This window comes from Octopus sinensis, linkage group LG8 (assembly GCF_006345805.1).
Source record: "Octopus sinensis linkage group LG8, ASM634580v1, whole genome shotgun sequence".
Lineage (NCBI taxonomy): Eukaryota > Metazoa > Mollusca > Cephalopoda > Octopoda > Octopodidae > Octopus > Octopus sinensis.
This window is the reverse complement of record NC_043004.1, coordinates 69721029-69744081: the sequence shown is the minus strand read 5'-3', so window position 1 is coordinate 69744081 and position 23053 is coordinate 69721029. Positions and strand designations below refer to the sequence as shown.

The 23053-nt window shown below is 39.3% G+C and overlaps 1 protein-coding gene across 3 annotated transcripts in view; it reads right to left on the bottom strand.

Moving 5' to 3' along the window:
- Positions 1-23053, bottom strand: part of LOC115215078 (G protein-coupled receptor kinase 5) — a 480808-nt gene that overhangs the window by 37421 nt on the left and 420334 nt on the right. For all 3 annotated transcript variants that reach the window (XM_036505440.1, XM_029784236.2, XM_029784237.2), the window contains exons 7-8: positions 10862-11066; positions 1198-1388 (exon numbers count right to left, since the gene is read on the bottom strand). In XM_036505440.1, the coding sequence (XP_036361333.1) occupies positions 1198-1388; positions 10862-11066 (396 nt within the window). The remainder of the gene's footprint in view (positions 1-1197; positions 1389-10861; positions 11067-23053) is intronic.

The following is a 23053-nucleotide window of genomic DNA, read 5'->3' as shown; positions in this document are numbered from 1 at the left end:
TGATGTGGGACATAAGCATCATCATTGCTAGTAGAAAGGTGTAGGAGTGGCTGTGTGGTAAGTAGCTTGCTTACCAACCACATGGTTCTGGGTTCAGTCCCACTGCGTGGCACCTTGGGCAAGTGTCTTCTACTATAGCCTCGGGCCGACCAAAGCCTTGGAAGTGGATTTGGTAGATGGAAACTGAAAGAAGCCCGTCGTATATATGTATATATGTGTGTGTGTATATATGTTTGTGTGCCTGTGTTTGTCCCCTGAACATCGCTTGACAACCGATGCTGGTGTGTTTGCGTCTCCATAACTTAGCGGTTTAACAAAAGAGACCGATAGAATAAGTACAAGGCTTACAAAGAATAAGTCCTGGGGTCGATTTGCACAACTAAAGGTGGTGCTCCAGCATGTCCACAATCAAATGACAGAAGCAAGTAAAAGATTAAAAAAAAGAGTAATGCAAAGACACATGTGGGGAAGCATGCATGGGGTCCCTGCACTTTCCCATCAACAAAATTCCATTGTAGTGATGAAAAAACACACTAAAGCAGTGGTTTTCAACCAGGGTTCCGCGGAACCTTAGGCTTTCCGCCAGTACAGTCCAGGGGTTCCGCAAGAAGTTACAAAAATGCTAAAATCGACAGTAATTTTTAATTCTCCTGTGCAGATATGTGTGCATAGGACAATTAAATTATTGCACAGGGGTTCCTCGAGCCAGTGGAATGTTTCCTTGGGGTTCCGCTCCAGCAAAAAGTTTGAAAAGCACTGCTCTAAAGTATTGACGCCTTCCTCTGCAGCCTAGTGGTAACCAATTCTTTATAAATGTTATTCAGGAAACAGAAACAATATGGAACTTAACAATTTAGCATTTTAACTTGCCATAACAAACTCAAATATTCTATGTGATTTTTTGTTCAAACTGACCAGATCCTGCCTCTCACACATACCCTGCAGTGTCATTCCAAAAATAAACAGTCACATTGTTAGATTCTCAAAGCTACGAGATAATGCATGATTGACTCAAACTATGGAATAAATAAGCATTACATTTGACAAGATAAGCTGAATAGTGACGGGTGAAAAGGACAAAAAAAAAAAAACAATAAAAAATCCTCATGATTAATGAAGAATTAATTAATGAAAAATAAAAAATAAATGAATTAAGAAGAAATAAACCTCTAAGAAAACGTATTGTTGTTTGTTTACCTGTACACTATATTCTCTGAATGCAGGTCTTCTAAACCACAACTGATCTCAGCAGCATAAAAAACAGCCCGTTCCTCTTCAAAACCTGGATGTCCCATATTGTGGATATGGAACTTGAGATCACCGCCATTCATCAGCGTCAGTACCAAACAAAGTGCATCCTTTGTTTCAAATGCATATGCTAAGTTCACCTGAAACAAATTAACACAAGGGCATGATTTAATATTGACAAAATTGCTTGCATTAATGAGAAGGCTTCAGTACACTCTCCCATAATTTAGCTCAGCAAACCCTTTTGCTGAATTCTATTTTACAAATGGCCCTTCTTTATGTTAACATTAAAAAAAAAGTCCTGGCTGTGTGGTTAAAATGCTTGCTTTGCAACCATGTGATTTCTGGTTCAATCCCACAGCACAGCAACTTCGTGAAGTGTTTTGTCTTCTACTATAGATTTGGGCTACTGACCAAAGCCTTGTGGATAAATTTGATAGAAAGAAAGTATGTGGAAGTCTGTCATATATATATATATATATATACACACACATATATACATACATATACACACATATATACATACATACACTTACACACATATATACATACATACATACACTTACACACATATATACATACACACACACAGACAGACATATTGTTATACTTTGGGACAGTCATTTTTTTGCCAAATAAACACATGCACTGTACATTTGTTCTTCACATGTTTATTATTGTCCATATTTTATCCATTATCTGGAAATCTTTCGTCACACGTCCTGTGACCTCTTCAGTGATTCTCCCTCCCACGTGTCTCTTCCTGTTCTGTTTAGTCCATTTTCAGGATCTGATGGAATCAAAGTATTCAAATAACAAAGTAACTCTCTCACCAGTAACCAAGACGAGTGGGCTGATACAAAGAACATTATGGGTAGTTGCCAGTGCTATCTGACTGGCTCCTGTGCTGGTAGCATGAAAAAAAGCACCATTCAAGCATGGTTGTTGCCAGTGCTGCTTGACTGGCTCCCATGGCAGTGGCATGTAAAAAGTACTATTCAAGCGTGGTTGAGGCCAGTACTGGCTGACTGGCCCTCGTGCTGGTGGCACGTAAAAAACACCCACTACACTCTCGGAGTGGTTGGCATAAGGAAGGGCATCCAGCTGTAGAAACCCTGCCAGATCAGAGTGGAGCCTGGTACAGCCTTCTGGCTTGCCAGTCCTGTCAAACCATCCAACCCATGCCAGCATGGAAAGCAGACATTAAACAATGATGATGATGATGATACCACTGTAACGTGCTGACTATCAGATGTTGTTATACATCACTGGTCACAATGCACTTCTTTGCATTGTTGTAGCTTTTAACGATGCCTCTCTGCTAACAAGGTGAGTAGGCCAACATCGTCCCAGGGTTACCTTTTCACAGCTGAGTGGACTGGAGCAATGTGAAAAGAAGTGTTTTGCTCAAGAACCACAATGCATTGCCTGGTCTGGGAGTTGAAACCATGATCTTGTGATTATGAGTGCAATATTCTAACTACTAGGCCATGCCCTTTCACATATGTATATGAGTGTGTGTGTGTACATACCTTTGTTTACACCCCACCCCCAAACTACTTGACAATCAGTGTAACTTAGCAGTTTGGCAGAGCGATTGATAGAATAAGCCATGAACATACCATGCATGTTTTTTAGAAATAGTATATCTAAGACTACTTTATTGAATACGTCCCATTTCTTTAAGACAGTATATGTAATTTGAAGGATATTTGGCTGCTATTCCTGGCGGGCTTAGCTACCACATGGTGGTTCTACACTGTATATGTATGTACATACATGCAAATTCATTCGTTAATCATTCTCATATCCATTTTTCCATGATTGCATGGGTCAGATGAAGTTTATTGAGGCAAATTTTCTATGGCCAGATGGCCTTATTGTTGCCAATCTGCCCGTTTCCAGACAAGGTAATATTTCCTCATGGCCAGACATGTTCCCACAGAATATTGGAAACGAATGACACTGCTTGTATGGCTGTGACACTCGTTTACAGCTATCATGCGATATCAAAACAAGGAGGCACAAACACATACACTCATGTACAATGGGCTTCTTTCAGTTTTCGCCTACCAAATCTCCTCACAAGGTTTTGGTCAGCCTGAGACTATAGTAGAAGACACTTGCCCAATGTGACACGCATAGGGATTGAACTCAGAACCATGTGGTTGGGAAGCAATCTTCCTACCACACAGCCACTCCTGTATACATTAACTGATACTCTCCTGGTTACGACAACAAGGGGTCCATTTGATCCGATCAACGGAACAGCCTGCATTGTGAAATTAACATGCAAGTGGCTGAGCACTCCACAGACACGTGTACCCCTAACGTAGTTCTCGGGGAGATTCAACGTGACACAGAATGTGACAGGGCTGGCCCTTTCAATTACAGGTACTGCTGATTTTTGCCAGCTGAGTGGACTGGAGCAACGTGAAATAAAGTGTCTTGCTCAAGGACACAATGTGTCACTGGGAATTGAAATCCTGACTTCATAATCATGAGCTGAATACTGTAACCACTAAGTTACATGCACATATACATATGTGTGTGTGTGTGTATATATCTCACCAGCTATCTAGCTCTCTCTCTCTCTCTCGTGTACATACATCTATATATATATATATATATATATATATATATATATGTATGTGTTTGTATAAGTAGTTGTGTTAGCGAACGGGCTCCTACCATGCTATCACATTTTCCTTACTATGTCACAAGTGTCACCTCTTTAAATCTGAAACCACTCTGCTGCTGCAAGTGGTGGCGGCGGTGCTGGTGCAAGTGAGATCCATTACAGAAGACAAACAATTAAAAACAAAAGAAAACAAAAAAAGAGACACCAGGGGGAACAGAATATTTCAAGTGAGTTCAGCAATATTTTCTGCAGCCTGCATCAGTTTATCAGTTTGACGCACACACTTCCAGGCTCCTATCTTAGGACCGCAACAAAAATAACTCACCTACTGGCAATGAGAGAGAGAGAGAGAGAGAGAGAGAGAGAGAGAGAGAGAGAGAGAGAGAGAGAGAGAGAGAGAGAGAGAGAGAGAAGGTGCATGGCTCAGTGGTTAGAGCATCAGGCTCACAATCATGATGTTGTGAGTTCAATTCCAGACCAGGCTGTGTGTTGTGTTCTTGAGCAAAACACTTTATTTCATGCTGTTCCAGTTCACTCAGCTGTAGAAATAAGTTGCAACATCACTGGTGCCAAACTGTATCGGCCCCTTTGCCTTTCCCTTGGATAATATCAGTGGCATGGAAAGAGGAGGCTGGTATGCATGAGCAACTGCTGGTCTTTCATAAAGCAACCTGTCCCAGACTTGTGCCTCGGAGAGGAACTTTCTATGTGCAATCTCATGGTCGTTCATGATCGAAGGGGATCATTACCTAGAATATATATATCAGCCTTCGAAACATATGTCAAAAATAAAGGAATTTAGTTAATTCGTCGTTCAGCTCCATTCTTTCATATATTTATATTTTTAAAATAAACATACAAATTTCCACACGAAAGCACGTAATCTATGCCCTAGACACATAACTTCAACCGTGTTTTTTCTGATGTGAATTTGCTACCCAGGTATCAGTTAATTCGAATTATCCTTAATAAGATAATTCACTCAACTACTCAAATATATATATATATATATATTGATAAAAACGGTAAGATGACAAAAGAAAGAAAGAGACCTCGATGTTAAGTAAATAGAGGAATTTATCTGTAAATGTAATATGTGACAATTATTTGGTAGCCAAAATAAAACTCCGAGTTTCGGATGCCAAGGTGGAAATCCTCGCCACATATTACATTTACAGATATATATATATATATATACATATATATATACACACATATATGTAAGGGTGTGGTGAGGAAGCGTTAATTAACCCTTTTGTGAATATATTTATAATGTGCTGACAAACTTCTACTTGTGATGTACTCAATCCCACTGCATGGCACCTTAGGCAAGTGTCTTCTACTACAACCTTAGGCTGGTCAATGCTTTGTGAGTGAATTTGGTAGACAGAAACTGTGAGGAAGCCTGTCATGTAGATATCTATTTCTCAGTATATCTATCTATTTATCTGTGTGTCTTTCTGTCCCCCCACCCACTACTGCACCTTGATAATTGGTGCTGGTTTGTTTACATCCCCCTAACTTTTAGCAGTTCAGCAAAAGAGACCAATAGAATAAGTACCAGACTTCAATTAATTTTCAATGAAATCAAGATTTTGGTAGGGATTTAGTAAAGTATTTGTAACTTCATTTATTCTGGTGTATATTAGTATATATCACCACCCAAGTAGACCAAGGTGGAATTTGAACTCAGATCCATAGCAAATACCTCAAGGTATCAAGTCCAATGTTCTTACAGTTATGTCAACCCACCACTCAGGAATGGTACCCTTTTTTACAGACTCCTGAAGGGATAAAATTCAAAGTTAGCAGGGTTTGAACTCAGAGCACAAAGTGTTGGAAGAGATACAAGGCATTCCACTTGATGCTCAAATGACTCTGCACTTTCCTGCCTTCAAAATAGGAAGGCTTTTAGTATGGGTGGTCTCAGACAGCCAGGTTGATGCTAAACATGTTGGCTATTTGAAATAATTAAGTAAAAAAAGAAAAGTAATACATCTATATATTTAAATGTGACTTTGTCTTTTAGAGGAGAAAAAATAATCCTCACCAAATTCTTTAAACTCGCTACTACCACATAATGGCAACAATCTATGCTAAGCACTAACAGACAAGGTAGCATTCTGCGACAACAGTGTTGTTGTCATTGTTTTATTTTTACTCCAGGCCTGCCAAAAGTTACTAGAGCTTAGCCAATGATTGTTTAATTAGAACAAGATTGAAGACTCAAGGAGTTTTATGATTTCCATATGGTTGAATTCCAAGTAAATAACTTCATAAGAAAAAGAAAAGAAAAGTCTTAACAAAACTGACTCAGATGCTAAGGAAAGTTGCATGGTAATATTTCTTCAAGTTTCACATTGGGCTATTTTATTTAAAGAAAATAATGTCAGTGAAAGCCTGTGACAACATTAGCAACAAATATATAAATATATGGATGCCATATTGCATGTGTTGCTAACCACCTCACTTTGGTGACAATGGCAAAAATGGTGACACGAGATAAAGATTTAGACTCTAACAACTCCAAATCTTACCAAAAACTTTTCTATGAAAATGGTCATCAGCACAATGGAACTAGGAGCAGGGGATGTACAAAGAAGAAAGAATATTGAAGAATATAAGGAGAGAATCTTTGAGATAGTGCAAACGAAAGTCTGTTGCTAATGGTTATGTGGATGTTGAAGATAAAGATACAGGGGCAGCTGCATCCATGATTCTTGGACTGGCTGTGTGGTAAGAGCTTGCTTACGAACCACATTGTTCCTGGTTCAGTCCCACTGCATGGCACCTTGGGCAAGTGTCTTCTACTATAGCCTTGGGCCGACCAAAGCCTTGTGAGTGGATTTGGTAGATGGAAACTGAAAGAAGCCCGTCGTATATATATATGTATGTATGTATGTATGTATGTATGTGTGTGTGTGTGTGTGTGTGTGTGTGTGTGTGTGTGTGTGTGTGTGTGTATGTGTCTGTGTTTGTCACCCCAACATCGCTTGACAACTGATGCTGGTGTGTTTACGTCCCTGTAACTTAGCGGTTCAGCAAAAGAGACCGATAGAATAAGTACTAGGCTTACAAAGAATAAGTCCTGGGGTTGATTTGCTCGACTAAAAGGTGGTGCTCCAGCATGACTGAAACAAGTATAAGAGTACATCCATAGATTTTAGCTGTCACTGCATTGATAAATTAATTAAACTCATTATGGGATGCAGCATATATATTTGCCCATTACTTAAGTATAATAATTTACCCATAATCAGTTGAGAAAAGATTACAGGCTGTGGTGAAAGCTACGGGTGACCATTTTGAATTGCAAATATGAGCGGTTGCAGAAAAATTCCAGGTTTGGGATAAAAGAAAATGCAGGAGGAACCGTTAATTATTTCACGAAACACATTCTCCTTTCAGATTCACACATTTATTGCAACAGTCTTTTTGTTTTTCTAAACTCTGTAAAAGGACCTGGAAGGTTGGGTCTCCAACCAGGCCTTTCACAATACCCAATACCCTTAAAGCCAGGAACTTTCCAGCACCCCTATCGTGCATGTAAAACATCTTTATATATAAAAGAGAAGTTGTGTGTCTGTCTCCTATGATTTAGATTCCTAACTACTCCCACATTTTGCGGTGCAGTTTAACCAAAACCGGGTATGTTATAGTCGTGATTCATATCGAGCCCTTCTGGGTATTAGCGCGCGTCTACAATGAGTCTACGATTTAAAAAAAAATTTACCATCATTTTTTCCCATTTTAATGCATTTTTTTCGCTATTATATAAGGGAAGTAACTCTCTAAAAATGTCTACGATGAGTCAACGATTTTTAAAAAAATTTACCATCATTTTTTCCCATTTTAATGCTTTTTTTTCGCTATTATATAAGGGAAGTAACTCTCTAAAAATGTCTACGATGAGTCAACGATTTAAAAAAAAATTTACCATCATTTTTTCCCCATTTTTAATGCATTTTTTGCTATTTTTTGGCTATAACTCTCTAAAAATGCTTATATAGTTATTTCCCTTACAAACCCGAGCAACGCCGGGCGATACTGCTAGTTGTCAATAAAAATATAACAGTCAACCTGTGAAGTCTCATTGATCAAAATCCTAAAACTATGATAAAATGAACAATGGATAAATAGATAGGCAGCAGAGGTAGATACAGGTAAGACGGTTACAAATGCCTGTCATGTATACACAATTACAAGTGGGACAAGAAAAGGAGGATTGCCTAACTGACCATTTCAACTATCATCATACTTTTATCAGTAATTGCTTACCCTATATTTGAAATTGTATTCAAAGTCACTGTTACTATGTTTCTAACTAAAACCTATTATACATGTATATGGGAGTGCATGTATATATGTATGTATGAGGTCTGATCAGTAAGTATCCAGAATGTTGCCATAGCAACAAGCTAAAGCACACAGAGTGAAGCCACTTGGCACAAGTGACCTTGAACTCTGCCGTGCATGCACACTAAGTTTTAATGTTCTAGCCCACTTCTGCTGTTAACAGCAGTGCTTGGAAGGAAGGTGTGTAGTGTGTAATGGTTGCATTGACTATGACAGGGAAAGTTGTCATGGCAATACCCTCTCAGAGGCCTACACAAAGTTGCAGAGAGTGTATGGTGAGGAGGGTATGAGCTGCACACAATTGTATGAGTGGTTCAGACATTTCCAAGATGGCCGAAAAATATTGATATTGATGAATGTTCTGGGAAATCTACAACCAGTAGAACTGAGAAAAATATCACAGATGTGCATGGAGCTGTGAGGAGAAATCGTCGATTCACCATCCGTGAGTTATCCGAGGATGTGCAGATTAGTTACGGTTCAGTTCAGTCCATCATCACTGAAGATTTGGGTATGAGACGCATGTCTGCAATTTTGTGCCAAAACTGCTTTCAGTTGACCAAAAAGACACTTGGGTTTCAGTTGCACAAGATCTCTTTGATTGTGTCAAGAATGATGAAAACTTTTTGAGAACTTTGCGTAGGCCTCTGAGCAGGTATCTCCAAGCTTTTGGCAAAATTTGATGGAGATTCTCTGCTAATTATTCTCTCTCATGGTCAATGCAATGATCACACACTACACATGTTCCTGCCAAACACTTCTGTAAACAATGGAAATGAGCTGGGATGTCAAAACTTAGTGCACAGGCACAGCAGAGTTCAAGAGACACATTGGTTCCTGTTAAACTGGCCAACCCATGCCAGCATGGAACATGTACACTAAATGACGATGATGATGTTATATATATATGTACATGCATGCTTTGTCTAAGAGACCATAAGTCAGGGAAAAGATGCACTCGTATATATGTCAATAGAGTGGGTATATTATCTGAAATATATAACATTATACATCCATCAGGGCTGATCTTACCAATTGGTTTTGCACAAGGAATACACTGGAGTGTTAGGTAACAATCCGAATATATAACCTTATGCTCATCAGAGTTAGCTGATATGGATGGGAATATGGCGACATTCCTTTCCATATCAGCTAACTCTGATGAGTGTAAGGTTATATAATCAGATTGTTACCTAACACTCCAGTGTATTCCTTGTGCAAAACCAGTTGGTAAGATCAGCCATGATGGACATATAATGCTATATATTAAAGATCATATATACATACATAACTACCCCACATACATACATAAACACACAGAGAAATGCATGTTAGTGTGTGTGTGTGTGTGTGTGTATTTCTGTGTGCTTAACTGCATGATCAAATTCTCCATTTTATGACCCACTGTTTCTTGGCAATAAACTATATTTGGTGATAGAGCAACAAGGCGCTACAAACTCTGTGTCCTTCACCCCAGAAGTAGCTGCTAAGAGGGGAAGAGCCATGTTTGGACTGTTATTGATTTCTACAAAAACTGTATGTTTTGATGTTTCATGTATTTTTACAGCAATGCAATAAATGAGAAATTTATTATTTTCTCTGCTTCCCTGATAACTTCTGACTTTCATTTAATCACATTATCAACATATTCTGAGACAGCGTGCATGTGTTATGTAGGTACATGTGTTTGTGTGTGTATGTATCAGTATATGTATATATAAATATATGTGTGCATGTGTGTGTGTATACATATAGCCACATACATGTATTTATATGCGCTTATGTGTATATATGTACCATCATTATTTAGCATCTGTGTATATACGCGCGCGCGTGTGTGTGCACATACATGCCTTTTATATGTAGATATATGTATCATCATTTAACTTTCGTGTATATACATGTGCTTGTGTGCATGTATGTGTGGGCATGTGTGTGTGTGTATAAGTGTGTGTATATGTGTGTGTGTGTATAAGTGTGTGTATATGTGTGTGTGTGTGCAGTGAGGTGTAGCTTGACATATGTAATAAGTGTCACACACCAACGCACACATGTACAGATTAGACTTTACTGGCACTCTACATACATTATATACACACAAAACCACAGGCAAACGCACATAGCTTCACAACCACATACACACACACACGCAAGTTTATTGCTTCTTACATAATCCCTGCAGAACAGACAATTTGAAACGGTAAATATTCTTGAGGTTCACCTATCCTCCTCCTCCTCCTCTGCAGCTGCCACCACCACCACCGCTATTACCATCATCTCCACTGATTCCACTACTGCTAATACTACTAGCACCACCACCACCACTGCAACCACTGAGCACTGTAACATACCACCAGCCCTATCACTAACCTGACATCACAGAAACTTCCGCCATCACCACCATAACAACAACAACAACAAAAAGCACTGCTACTGTTATAACCACAGGAACCACCAGCACCACTATCACCACCCAGTAACCACCACCACTGCTATCACTACCAGTACTACCATCAACACCACCACCACCACCACCACCACTGTCACCATCACTACAGAAACCCCACCGCTCTACTCTTTTAATAAATATCAAAAGGAGGAAAACATGCCACTTACCACAAACCGAGAATTGATCTTCTGTAAAATCTGTTTCTCATTCAACGCCATGGCCTCCCCTTTGCGCTTCTTCACCCGTTTCTTTTCCAGCTTTTTACAAGCGTACATTTTGCCAGTGGCCCGCACCTGGCATGCACACACTTCCCCAAAACCTCCCTTCCCCAGCACCCTGTACATCCGAAATGTGTTTTTGGTGACTGGTTGGCTGAAAAAGAAAGAAAAAAGATATTTCCCTTAAAACATATATATCTGCATCAAATATATATATATATATATATACATATCAAAGAAAATCTAAGAAAAAATTGTACCCCTTCTGTTAAATTCTTAATAAAAAAAAGAAAAGAAAAATATCCTGAAACAGATAAACTGGAAAGGATGGTAAAAAAAAACCTATTTTTTTCTTCCTTCAATCAATTTTTCTCATATTCTTCTCCTCTATTTTTCTTTATCTTTTTGATGAAGGACTAGTGTCTGAAACGTCAAAACTCTTTGCATTTTTTCTGAAGTGTTAAACCAATACGACATTTGTCAAAACTTGTTCAACAAAAAGAAATACTTGCTTTTGTTTTGTATGTGTTCATTGTTACACACACACACACATATGAATACACACACATACATATTTTGGATTCGAGTGGCTGTGTGGTAAGTAGCTTGCTAACCAACCACATGGTTCCGGGTTCAGTCCCACTGTGTGGCATCTTGGGCAAGTGTCTTCTGCTATAGCCCCGGGCCGACCAATGCCTTGTGAGTGGATTTGGTAGACGGAAACTGAAAGAAGCCCGTCGTATATATGTATATATATGTATGTGTGTGTGTGTTTGTGTTTGTCCCCCTAGCATTGCTCGACAACCGATGCTGGTGTGTTTACGTCCCCGTCACTTAGCGGTTCGGCAAAAGAGACCGATAGAATAAGTACTGGGCTTACAAAGAATAAGTCCCGGGGTCGATTTGCTCGACTAAAGGTGGTGCTCCAGCATGGCTGCAGTCAAATGACTGAAACAAGTAAAAGAGTAAAAAAAAGAGAACAATTCCCAGACAGAAGAGCAACTACTACCAGTTTATACACTCATGTATATATACATATAAATACATACATACATGTAAAGATGAATGGCCTAATGGTTACGGTGTTGCATTCATAATTGCTAGAGCATGGGTTCAACTCCTAGATCAAGCAGTATGTTATTTGTTTGAGCAAAACACTTCATTTAGTGTTGTTCCAGTCCAATCAGTTGTAAATCACCGACTCTGCGATGGACTAGCTTTCTGATTGAGGAATGTTGGCTTCCTCACCTGGCTAATGGAGTGGCATCATTTGAAAGCAAAGACAATACAAAGCACATTGTGACCAGCGATGTATAACATCCAATAGTCTGATCGGTTACATGATCACGTGAAATATATATATATATATATAATATATATATATATATATATATACGTGGTCTGATCAATAAGTATCCGGACTGTTGCTATAGTAACAAAGCTAAAGAGTGAAGCTGCTTCGTACAGATTAACCTTGAACTCTGCTGAACATGCGCACTAAGTTTTGACATCCCAGCTCACTTCCACTGTTTACAGCAGAGCTTGGCAGGAACGTGTGTAGTGTGTGATCATCACATTGACCGTGAGAGAGAAAGATGAGCAGAGAATCTCCATCAAATTTTGCCAAAAGCTTGGAGATACCTGCTCAGAGGCCTATGCAAAGTTCTCAAAAAGTTTTCACCGTTCTCGACACAACCAAGATCTTGTGCAACTGAAACCCAAGTGTCCTTTTGGTCAGCTGAAAGCAGTTTTGGCACAAAATTGGAAGACATGTGTCTCATACCCAAATCTTCAGTGATAACAAACTGAACTGAACTGTAACTAATCTGCACACCCTCTGATAACTCATTCATGATTTGGCAATTTCCCCTCCCAGCTGCATGCGCATCTGTGATGCTTTTCTCAGATCTGCTGGTTGTAGGTCTCGCAGAATGTTCGTCAATGTTGACGTTTTTTCAGCCATCTTGGAAATGTCTGAACTATTCATACCCTTGTGTGAGGCTCATACACTCCTCACCATACTCTTTCTGCAACTTTACGTAAGCCTCTGAGCAGGTATTGCCATGACAACTTTCTCTGTCATGGTCAACGCGATGATCACACGCTACACACCTTCCTTCCAAGCACTGCTGTAAACTGAGGAAGTGAGCTAGAACATTAAAACTTAGTGTGCATGCACAACAGAGTTCAAGGTCACTTGTGCCAAGTGGCTTCACTCTGTGTGCTTTAGCTTGTTGTTATGGCAACAGTCTAGATACTTACAGATCAGACCTTGTACATAAATGCACTCACATACATATAATGATAATCAACATTTTACATCCAGTATTTAACTTATCTCTATCCATGCAAATAGTTTTTAGTTGGTTTATATCTCTAAGCTTGGGTTCATTTTAAGAAAATCGAGATGCTATTATTAGGATCAAAACATCCTTCATCCTTTTTTTTCCCTGCCTATTTTTTTTGTTTTTTCTCATTGGATAACTCAACTGTAACAATTTGTGTTGCCCTCTCTGCTAAGCTCTGAATCGTATGTACGCATTCACAAGCATGAGACAACAACAAGACAAATTTTATTAATATATAGTTTCATGCAATCTTCTGAATAATTTCTCAATCTGCCTGGGGTTTTTTTTTTTTTCACATAGAACTACAACAGTAAACTGACACTGCAGAAATGTACCTTGCTCTACAACAGATTGAATGAGCAATGAATAGAATTGGCAGGACCTGTTGCAAATTTGCGTAAAAAAAAAAAAATTAAATAAATAAATAAAATAAAGAAAAGAAAATTATTGTAGCAAGCTGTTTAATTTTTATTGTTAGTGGAAATTAAAACAATAATTACATTCAAATTAGTTTCACAATTATTAATGCAAATTCTCCTCTGCTCCCCGCCTCCTCTTTCTCTCTCTCTCGCTTTGTCACTCATAATAAAAGGGAGGGGGGAGAGCAATATGTTCAAAGCATACAATAGCAGTGGCACAGATGGTAAATGTAAATGCAGTGATAAATGCATTAAAACTTGGTGTCATAGAGAGGTTTCTATTTTAACATATCTAAAATCTATTTAGCTACCTAATCTATTGATCACAGAGAGGTGGGGTTGTGTGTGTGTGTGTGTTGAGTTCAAATTCTGCCAAGCTCAACTTTGCTATTCATCCTTTCAGAGTCGAAAAAATAGGTATCAGTTGAGCACTGAGGTCAATGTAGTCAACTTGCCCCACCCCTCAAAATTGCTGGCCTTGAGCCAAAATTTAGAAATTATTATTGGTACCCAGCTAGGTAACTGATTAACTAATCGATTGCTTGATTAATCATTTGACTAATCAGAGCCCTTTCGTTGCCATTTGAACCTCATCAATTTGTTGAAAGGTGGTTGAATGTGGTGAGGATGGCCCATGTAAATGGGCCTACTCTGAACTTTCATTTGTAAACCGGAGGAGTTGAAAAGGAGGGAGGCACCTGCTGAGGTGCATCTGGTGGTCAGGATAACCAGAATGCATGGGGTTCCTCAGTTGTCCCTGTGAAGAATTTGTTCCTTTTGGGAAATTTTATTGTTTAATTGTATTGATAATTTAATTGTTTCAGTCATTTGACTGCGGCCATGCTGGAGCACCGCCTTTAATCGAGCAACTCGACCCCGGGACTTATTCTTTTGTAAGCCCAGTACTTATTCTATCGGTCTCTTTTGCTGAACCGCTAAGTAACGGGGATATAAACACACCAGCATTGGTTGTCAAGCAATGCTAGGGGGACAAACACAGACACACAAACACACACACGCATACATATATATATACATATATATGACGGGCTTCTTTCAGTTTCCATCTACCAAATCCACTCACAAGGCTTTGGTCAGCCCGAGGCTATAGTAGAAGACACTTGCCCAAGGTGCCACGCAGTGGGACTGAACCCGGTACCATGTGGTTGGTAAACAAGCTATTTACCACAGCCACTCCTGCGCCTACTCTGAACTTTCATTTGTAAACCGGAGGAGTTGAAAAGGAGGGAGGCGCCTGCTGAGGTGCATCTGGTGGTCAGGATAACCAGATTGCGTGGGGTTCCTCAGTTGTCTCTGTGAAGAACTTGCTCCTTTTGGGAAATTTTATTGTTTAATTGTATGGTTAATTCTCACTATTATTTTATTGTTTACTCAAGTTTTGTGTCAAACCTCACATGTCCCCAGTTTTGTATTATCCCTATTTGTTTTGTGTTTGCCCCTTTTGGGCAATGAAGACACAATTATTATTATTATTATAATAAGGTGGTGAACCGGCAGAATTGTTAGCATGCTGGGCAAAATGTTTAATGGTATTTCACCTGTTGCTACATTCTGAGTTCAAATCCTGCCGACGTCGATTTTGTCTTTCATCCTTTCGGGGTCAATAAATTAACTACTAGTAAAACACTGGGGTCCATGTAATCGACTCATCCCCTCCCCGAAAATGGCTGCCCTTGTGGCAAAATTTGAAACCATTATTATTATTATATTGCTTCTGTATAAACAGTAGCTGATTTTGTTATATATATATATATATATATATCATCATCATCGTTTAACGTCCGCTTTCCATGCTAGCATGGGTTGGACGATTTTGACTGAGGACTGGTGAACCAGATGGCTGCACCAGGCTCCAATCTTGATCTGGCAGAGTTTCTACAGCTGGATGCCCTATCCTAACGCCAACCACTCCAAGAGTGTGTGTGTGTATGTATATATATATATATATATATATATATATATATATATACATACATACACACATACATATGTATATACACACACACATACATATAAATATACACACACATATATATGAATATATATATATATATAATATATATATATATATATATATATATATATAAATATATATACAGGCATATATATGAATTTGTAATACATATACATATATCAGGTTACTATTATTATTGTGATTATATTATATTACTATTATTAATATGTTTATATATTTTATAGTTCCTATGGTAATACGATGATGTCTTCCATTTCACGATCAGTATAGTGACAAGTGTTGTTATACTTAACATGTTGGTATGTTGAAGCTGAAGTTGGCAGCGGTTAAATTATAACCCTTCGGAGAGAGAGAGAGAGAGAGAGAGAGAGAGAGAGAGAGAGAGAGAGAGAGAGAGAGAGAGAGAGAGAGAGAGGGCGGGAGAAAGAGAGACTGATACCTAATAGATGGAGAAAAGTAAAAAAAAAAAAAAAATGAAAATAAGAAAAGGGGTGGGGGGAAACTACTAATGAGATAGCTGTTCTGTCAGCCATACGTGAAGACAATATTCCGTAGACTCCAGCTGCTAGCAGAGCTGATTCATATACAGTTTTTATATACGGCGACTGACTGTGAATCGCTGTCTTTGTCTGTTAACCCCTTCAATGCTGTCTCTGCACAGACAATCATCTAATAACGAGATATCACAGACTCCAATGAGATAATACACACCTACAGGCAAAGAAAGACTGCAATATATAGATTGCTACTACCACCAACACTACTGCAGTATTCCTACCACCACCACCACCACAGCCACGAACACCACTGCTGCTACGTATCACCGTTCCAATATTAAATTCCGTTGCCAATGAGTTAAATCTTTCAGTGCTATGTGGATGCAGTAGGCGGCAGTCTTAGAGGCTACTTGCAATACAAAACAGCTATTTCAGTTGCAGCAAAGACTTAGCGATGGTGGTGACTGGCATCATGGTGTAATGGTGCAGATGGCAACATGTGAGAGATACCATTGCCGTGCAATGCTGCAAGTGGCAACATACAGAAACCGCCTGCCATTACAGTGCAATGGTGCAGGTGGTAATGTAAGCTGAAACAATGCATTATTCGCAGCAACTGCCATCGCAGTGCAATGCTGCAAGTGGCAGCATACCGCAACTGTCTGCCATCACAGCGTACTGTTGCAAGTGGCAGCATACCGCAACTGTCTGCCATCACAGCGTACTGTTGCAAGTGGCAACATATGGGAACTGTCGTCACAATGCACTGGTGCGAGTGGCAACACAGCTGAAACAATGCATTAACCACAACAACTGGCATCACAGTGCAATGCTGCAAGTGGCAACATACAGCTGCAACTATGAACTACAGCAACTGCTTGCTCTATCACTTTGCAATGGTACAAGTGGCAACTCACACAAGTACAAATGTAATGCCATCACTGCAGTATGGCGTAGAAATAAACTAATCCATCATCATCATCATCGCTGTTCTAATGTTTAATTTTCCATGATGGTATGGATCATAAGGAATTTGGTGAGGTGGATTTTCTACAGATGGATGCTGTTCCTGTCACCAACCTTCACCTATTTCCTAGCAAGGTAATATTCTCCTGTGGCCAGACATGTCTTCCACAGAAGGTTTGAAACAAACAACACTGCTTGTAAGATGGTGATGCTTGTTTACAACCATCACATGTTGTCAAGTTAAGAGTATATATGTACACACACACGTGTATGTGTGAGTGTGTATATGAATGAAATGCGCTTCTTTCAGTTTCCATCTACCAAATCCACTTGCAGGACTTTGGTCAGCCTGGTGCTATAGTAGAAGACACTTACCCAAGGTGCTGCACCACAGTGGAACTCAACCCAAAACCATGAGGTTTAGAAGCAAACCTCTTAATCACACAGCCAAGCCTGCACACATGTATGCATGCATGTAGTTCTTTCTCCTCTTAATTTAGAAAAAATTTTAACTGGCCTCTTACTTTGTAGCAAGGTTGTGAAGGTAACTATCTTGTTTAAACCATCATCCTTTAAATCTCAAGAAGGTCTTGCAAATTTTTGTGGTCCCATATATCACGATCAGATCATTTCTAGTGTATGAATTAAGGATTTGTGTTCTCTATCCATGAACCCAAGTTCAGCCATACATTGCTCCAAATTGGTTGAGACATACCCTGTTGCTACAATGATAATAATAAGGCAGTGAGCTGGCAGAAACGTTAGCACCCCGGGTGAAATTCTTAATGGTATTTTGTCTGTCTTTACATTCTGAGTTCAAATTCTGCTGAGGTTGACTTTGCCTTTCATCCTTTCAGAGTTGATTAAATAAGTACCAGTTATGCACTGGGGTCAATATAATCATCTTAATCCACTTGTCTGTCCTTGTTTGTCCCCTCTGTGTGTAGCCCCTTGTGGGCAGTAAAGAAATAAGAAATGTTAGCACCCCTGATGAAATTCTTAGTGGTATTTTGTCTGATTTGTACACTATGAGTTCAAATTCTGCTGAGGTTGACGTCGCCTTTCATCCTTTCAGGGTCGATAAATTAAGTACCAGTTACTCACTGGGGTTGATGTAATCGACTGGCCCCTTCCCCCAAAATTTTGGGCCTTGTGCCTAGATTAGAAAAGAACAATAGGTATTGAGCCAAAAGTATATCTTGGGTAAAGGATTTGCAAACTCCTGTCACTGTTCCATCGACGTCTTCTTCCTCTTGTATTATTCTAACTGCGTTGATGTCCTGAGGGTGGCTGATATCCACAACAGAACATATCTTTTCCTTGTGGTTCCACACAACAATAATTGGCCAATTGTGTTTTAACTTGGTGGCTGTTTTAAATTTTCGAGTTCTACCAATATTCTTTGTTTGTTTGCTTGTATGCATGCAGATTTTTAGAACCCTAGATATTGTGATCATTTGTAGTGGATGAATTAAGGATATCTTTCCTTGTGGTCCTACACAAGAATGTCTGACCAGTTGTGTTTTAACTTGGAGACCGTTTTACACACATATCACATGTTTTTCTATTAGTGCCAGTGCTATGATCAAACTCTGCCAAAAAGTTGAAAAAGAACAGAGAAAATATGGCGTCAAGAGGACTTTGGTCTTGTTGAGGACATAGCAACCTTTGTAAAGTGATTGGTGGCAAAAGGGGCTTCCAGGCATAGAAACTAGCTCCAAAATGAAATATCTGAATGAGGTATGCTCCTGCTTGAGCCATCTTGTTGGGCAGCAGCTCTTAAATAAGAACTGGCTTTGACTGTGATGACCATCCCAACTCTGTTCTCCACATAAGTATGTCAGGAGCTGTTGACAGACTGGGAGACTTTTAATGTTCAATTCATCTGGAAACAAGTGAGGATTAGCAATAGGAAGGATGTCCAGCCTTAAAAAACTCTCAGCCAACATACTCTCATCTGACCCATGATGATGATGATATATTTAACTATTTATATACAGGGTTTCCTCCGTAATCTCCCCATAATTATCAACCTCAATCTCAAATGTCAACCTGAAATTCATCATCACCAGTCTCAAATTTATTATTGTCAGTCTTGATTACGTTGTTGCCTATCTTGATTTCATCTGTATTAACTTAAATGTCATCTCTTCATGATGGAGCGAATTCTTCTTATAAACAGACAATGGTATCAGTGATCATTTGTCACAGAATTTTAAAAGAATGTAAACTTAGGCACAGATGTGGCTATGCGGTAGAAAGTTTGCTTTCCGACCGCATGGTTTCAGGTTCAGTCCTACTCTATGGCACCTTTAGCAGGTGTCTTTTACTACAGCCTCGGGCTAATCAAAGTTTCGTGATTGGATTTGGTAGACAGAAACTGAAAGAAGCCCATCATATATGTCTGTGTCATATCTTTGTTTGCACTCTGACCACATCTTGACAACTGGTGTTGGTGTGTTTACATCCCTGTAACTAAGTGATGGAGTATCAAACTTAAAAAATAAGTACTGGGTGGTGGGGCCCAATTCGTATAACTAAAATCCTCCAGGGTGGTGTCTCAACATAGCTGCAGTCTAATGACTGAAAGTTTTGTAGAGTATTTCAAGTCTTGTGTAATGAAAATTTCGTTTTTGGATTTGGTTTGCAAGATTCTTTATATGAGTTCGTGTGTTGAAGCATGTTCTGTTATGTCAGGTGAGAGTCATTTTCTTCAACACACACAGACATGCACACACAAGGAGACAGAGGTGCATACATATACAAACACACGCTCACACACACACACATACATACATAGAAAATACACAAACACAGACATGAATATGCAGAATACATACATACAGATGTACACACATACATACATATGCATATAGACACATATATACATACACATACATGCATACATACGTGCATGCATGCATAGGCACACATACACACACACTGACCCACACACATGCGTACAAACAAACAAAAAGGAACGCAGTGTAAATAATGGACAGAGTCAAGACTATTGAAAAGGTTGCAAGACGCAACGAAAATTTTAGGAAAATAAAAATAAAAGAAATAAGTGGAAATTTTACCGGTGAGTGTGTTACATTATAAGGCACAAAAAGAAAATGACTCTCCCCAGACATAGCAGTAATAAAAATTGTCACACCTTATATTACTGTAAATATACATACATTCAATACATCTAGATTTAAAACCTTATACTACACTCTACACAGACTTAGAGAACACAACGAAGACAACAAAATAAATAACATTAGCTTAACTTGCCATTCATTATTTTCATTTCATAATTCTCTTAACATATTCCTTAAAAAATCCAGTACAACCATCAACCTGGTGTTGATCTATTTAGCTAAACACATTCTATATCAACACTGGGTTAGCTTTGATTACCAAACATGATTTGTACTGGATTTTCTATTTTTGTAGGAATATGTTAAAAAGAGTTAAGAAATGGGAATAGTGAACAAACATTCAAACTAATGTTATTTCTCTTTGTCATTTTGCATATGTAGTTTTATGTATATCTAATGTACCAAATGTATGTATATTTAAGATGAGACAATTTTTATTACATAAAACTTGTAATCCTTTACAAGACTTTTTCATGTTTACATTCTTTTATACTTCTGTGACAAGTAAATCACTGATTTCAATGTCCATTGACTGAAAAGAAAATGCTGCTTCTGAACCACAGGGTTCCGTGTTCTCTCCCACTGCATGGCACCTGGGTTAAGTGTCTTCTACTATAGACTCAGGCCAACCGTAACCCTGTGAGTGGATTTGGTAGACAGAAACTGAAAGAAGCTCAAACTGAAAAGGCGGTGAGCTGGCAGAAGCTTTAGCATGCTGGGCAAAATGCTTAGCGGTATTTCATCTGCCGTTACGTTCTGAGTTCAAATTCCGCCGAGGTCAACTTTGCTTTTCTTCCTTTCGGGGTCGATAAATTAAGTACCAGTTACGCACTGGGGTCAATGTAATCGACTTAGTCCCTTTGTCTGTCCTTGTTTGTCCCCTCTGTGTGTAGCCCCTTGTGGGCAATAAAGAAAAAAGAAATAAGAAACTGAAAGAAGCTCTATAATCTAAATTATATTAGTGACACATGCATTGTGTATCTCATTAGAAATAAGGTCTCAAAGGAATTCAATCCCACTTTTTCTATACAATGTTAAAATAGGTAAAAGTTTCCCAGCCAATTCCACAATTGTGTCAATCACCTGCAGGTTCTGCCCCCACCCTCTGCTCACTAACCACCACACCCAATCCTTGTTTCTCCAAAATGTTATCCCTCCAAAATTCCGTCCTGTCCTGCAGCCGATAACATCTGACTGCCTGTGAGGAACACTAACAATGTAAGATCTCACTGGACTTGGAGGGTTTGCAAAAAATCCTTTTGGAGGGGAATGTTTCTCTCCACCAGACCAAACTACCCCAACAAACAACAATGTTCAATGCAATAGTCAACAGGAATATATTTATCTTTGTTTTAAGTGTGGAACTGGGCAGAGTCAGCAGAGCGTCAGATGAAATGCACGGAGGTAGTGATTCTAGTACCTTTCATTCTGAGTTCAAATCCTGCAGAAGCCAACCTACATGGGTGGTGGCCTTAATCTGTTGCCTAGTTTAACACCAACACCTGGCTTATATCCACTCTCTTGCAGTCATTGGGTCCAAGTCTCTAGTTTGTGGGGGAAAATCCCTCCCTTCTACCAGGTGTTCAGGTCCTGTAAAGGGTCATGGGCACTGCACTTTTGAATAAAAAGGTGGAAGGGATCTTCAGTAAGGCACACATATGGGTGTGTGGTTAAGAAACTCGTTTCACAACAACATGGTTTTAGGATCAATCCTACTGTAAGACAATTTAGGAAAATGCCTTGAGTGAAATTGGTGGATGAAAACTGTGTGGAAACCTGTCATATATATATATATATATATATATATATAATATATATATATATATATATATATATATATGTATATATCATCATCATCGTTTAACGTCTGCTTTTCATGCTAGCATGGGTTGGCCGGTTCAACTGGGGTCCGGGAAGCCAGGAGGCTGCACCAAGCTCCAGTCTGATCTGGCAGTGTTTCTACAGCTGGATGCCCTTCCTAACGCCAACCACTCCATGAGTGTAGTGGGTGCTTTTTACGTGCCACCAGCACATTGATCATCATCATCATCAACCTTTAATGTCTGTTTTCCATGCTGGCATGTGTTGGATGGTTTTAACAGGAGCTGGTAAATAGTAAAATAAGAAATCACACTAGGTTTCATAGTCTGTTTTAGTTTGGTTTCTTTGGCTGGATGCCCTTCCAAACACCAACCACTTTACAGAGTGTACTGGGTACATTTTATGTGGTACCAGCACTGACAGGGTCACCAAGCAACTTGCCAGATAAACCTCCTTGGCTGCGAGGGGAGGAGTTGAAATGAGGTCTGGTTGTCATGTATGTCTTCTACTATTCATCATCATCATCGTTTAATGTCCGCTTTCCATGCTGACGGTTTGACTGAGGACTGGTGAGCCAGAGGCTGCACCAGGCTCAATCTTATTTGGCAAAGTTTCTACAGCTGGATGCCCTTCCTAACGCCAACCACTCTGAGAGTGTAGTGGGTGCTTTTACATGCCACCGGCACGAGGACCAGTCAGGCAGTACTGGCAATGACCATGCTCAAAAGGTGTTTTTTTATGTGCTACCTGCATGGGAGCCAGTCCAGTGACGTTGGCAACAACCACGCTTGAATGTTGTTTTTCACATGTCACTGGCACATGTGCCAGTAAGGTGACACTGGCATGTCAAGTTAATTATAATAGTAGGAGACATAGGTGATTGTTTTATATTATAGCCCTAGGCCAACCAATGACTCATTTCTACATCTCCTCTTGAAGCAAAGG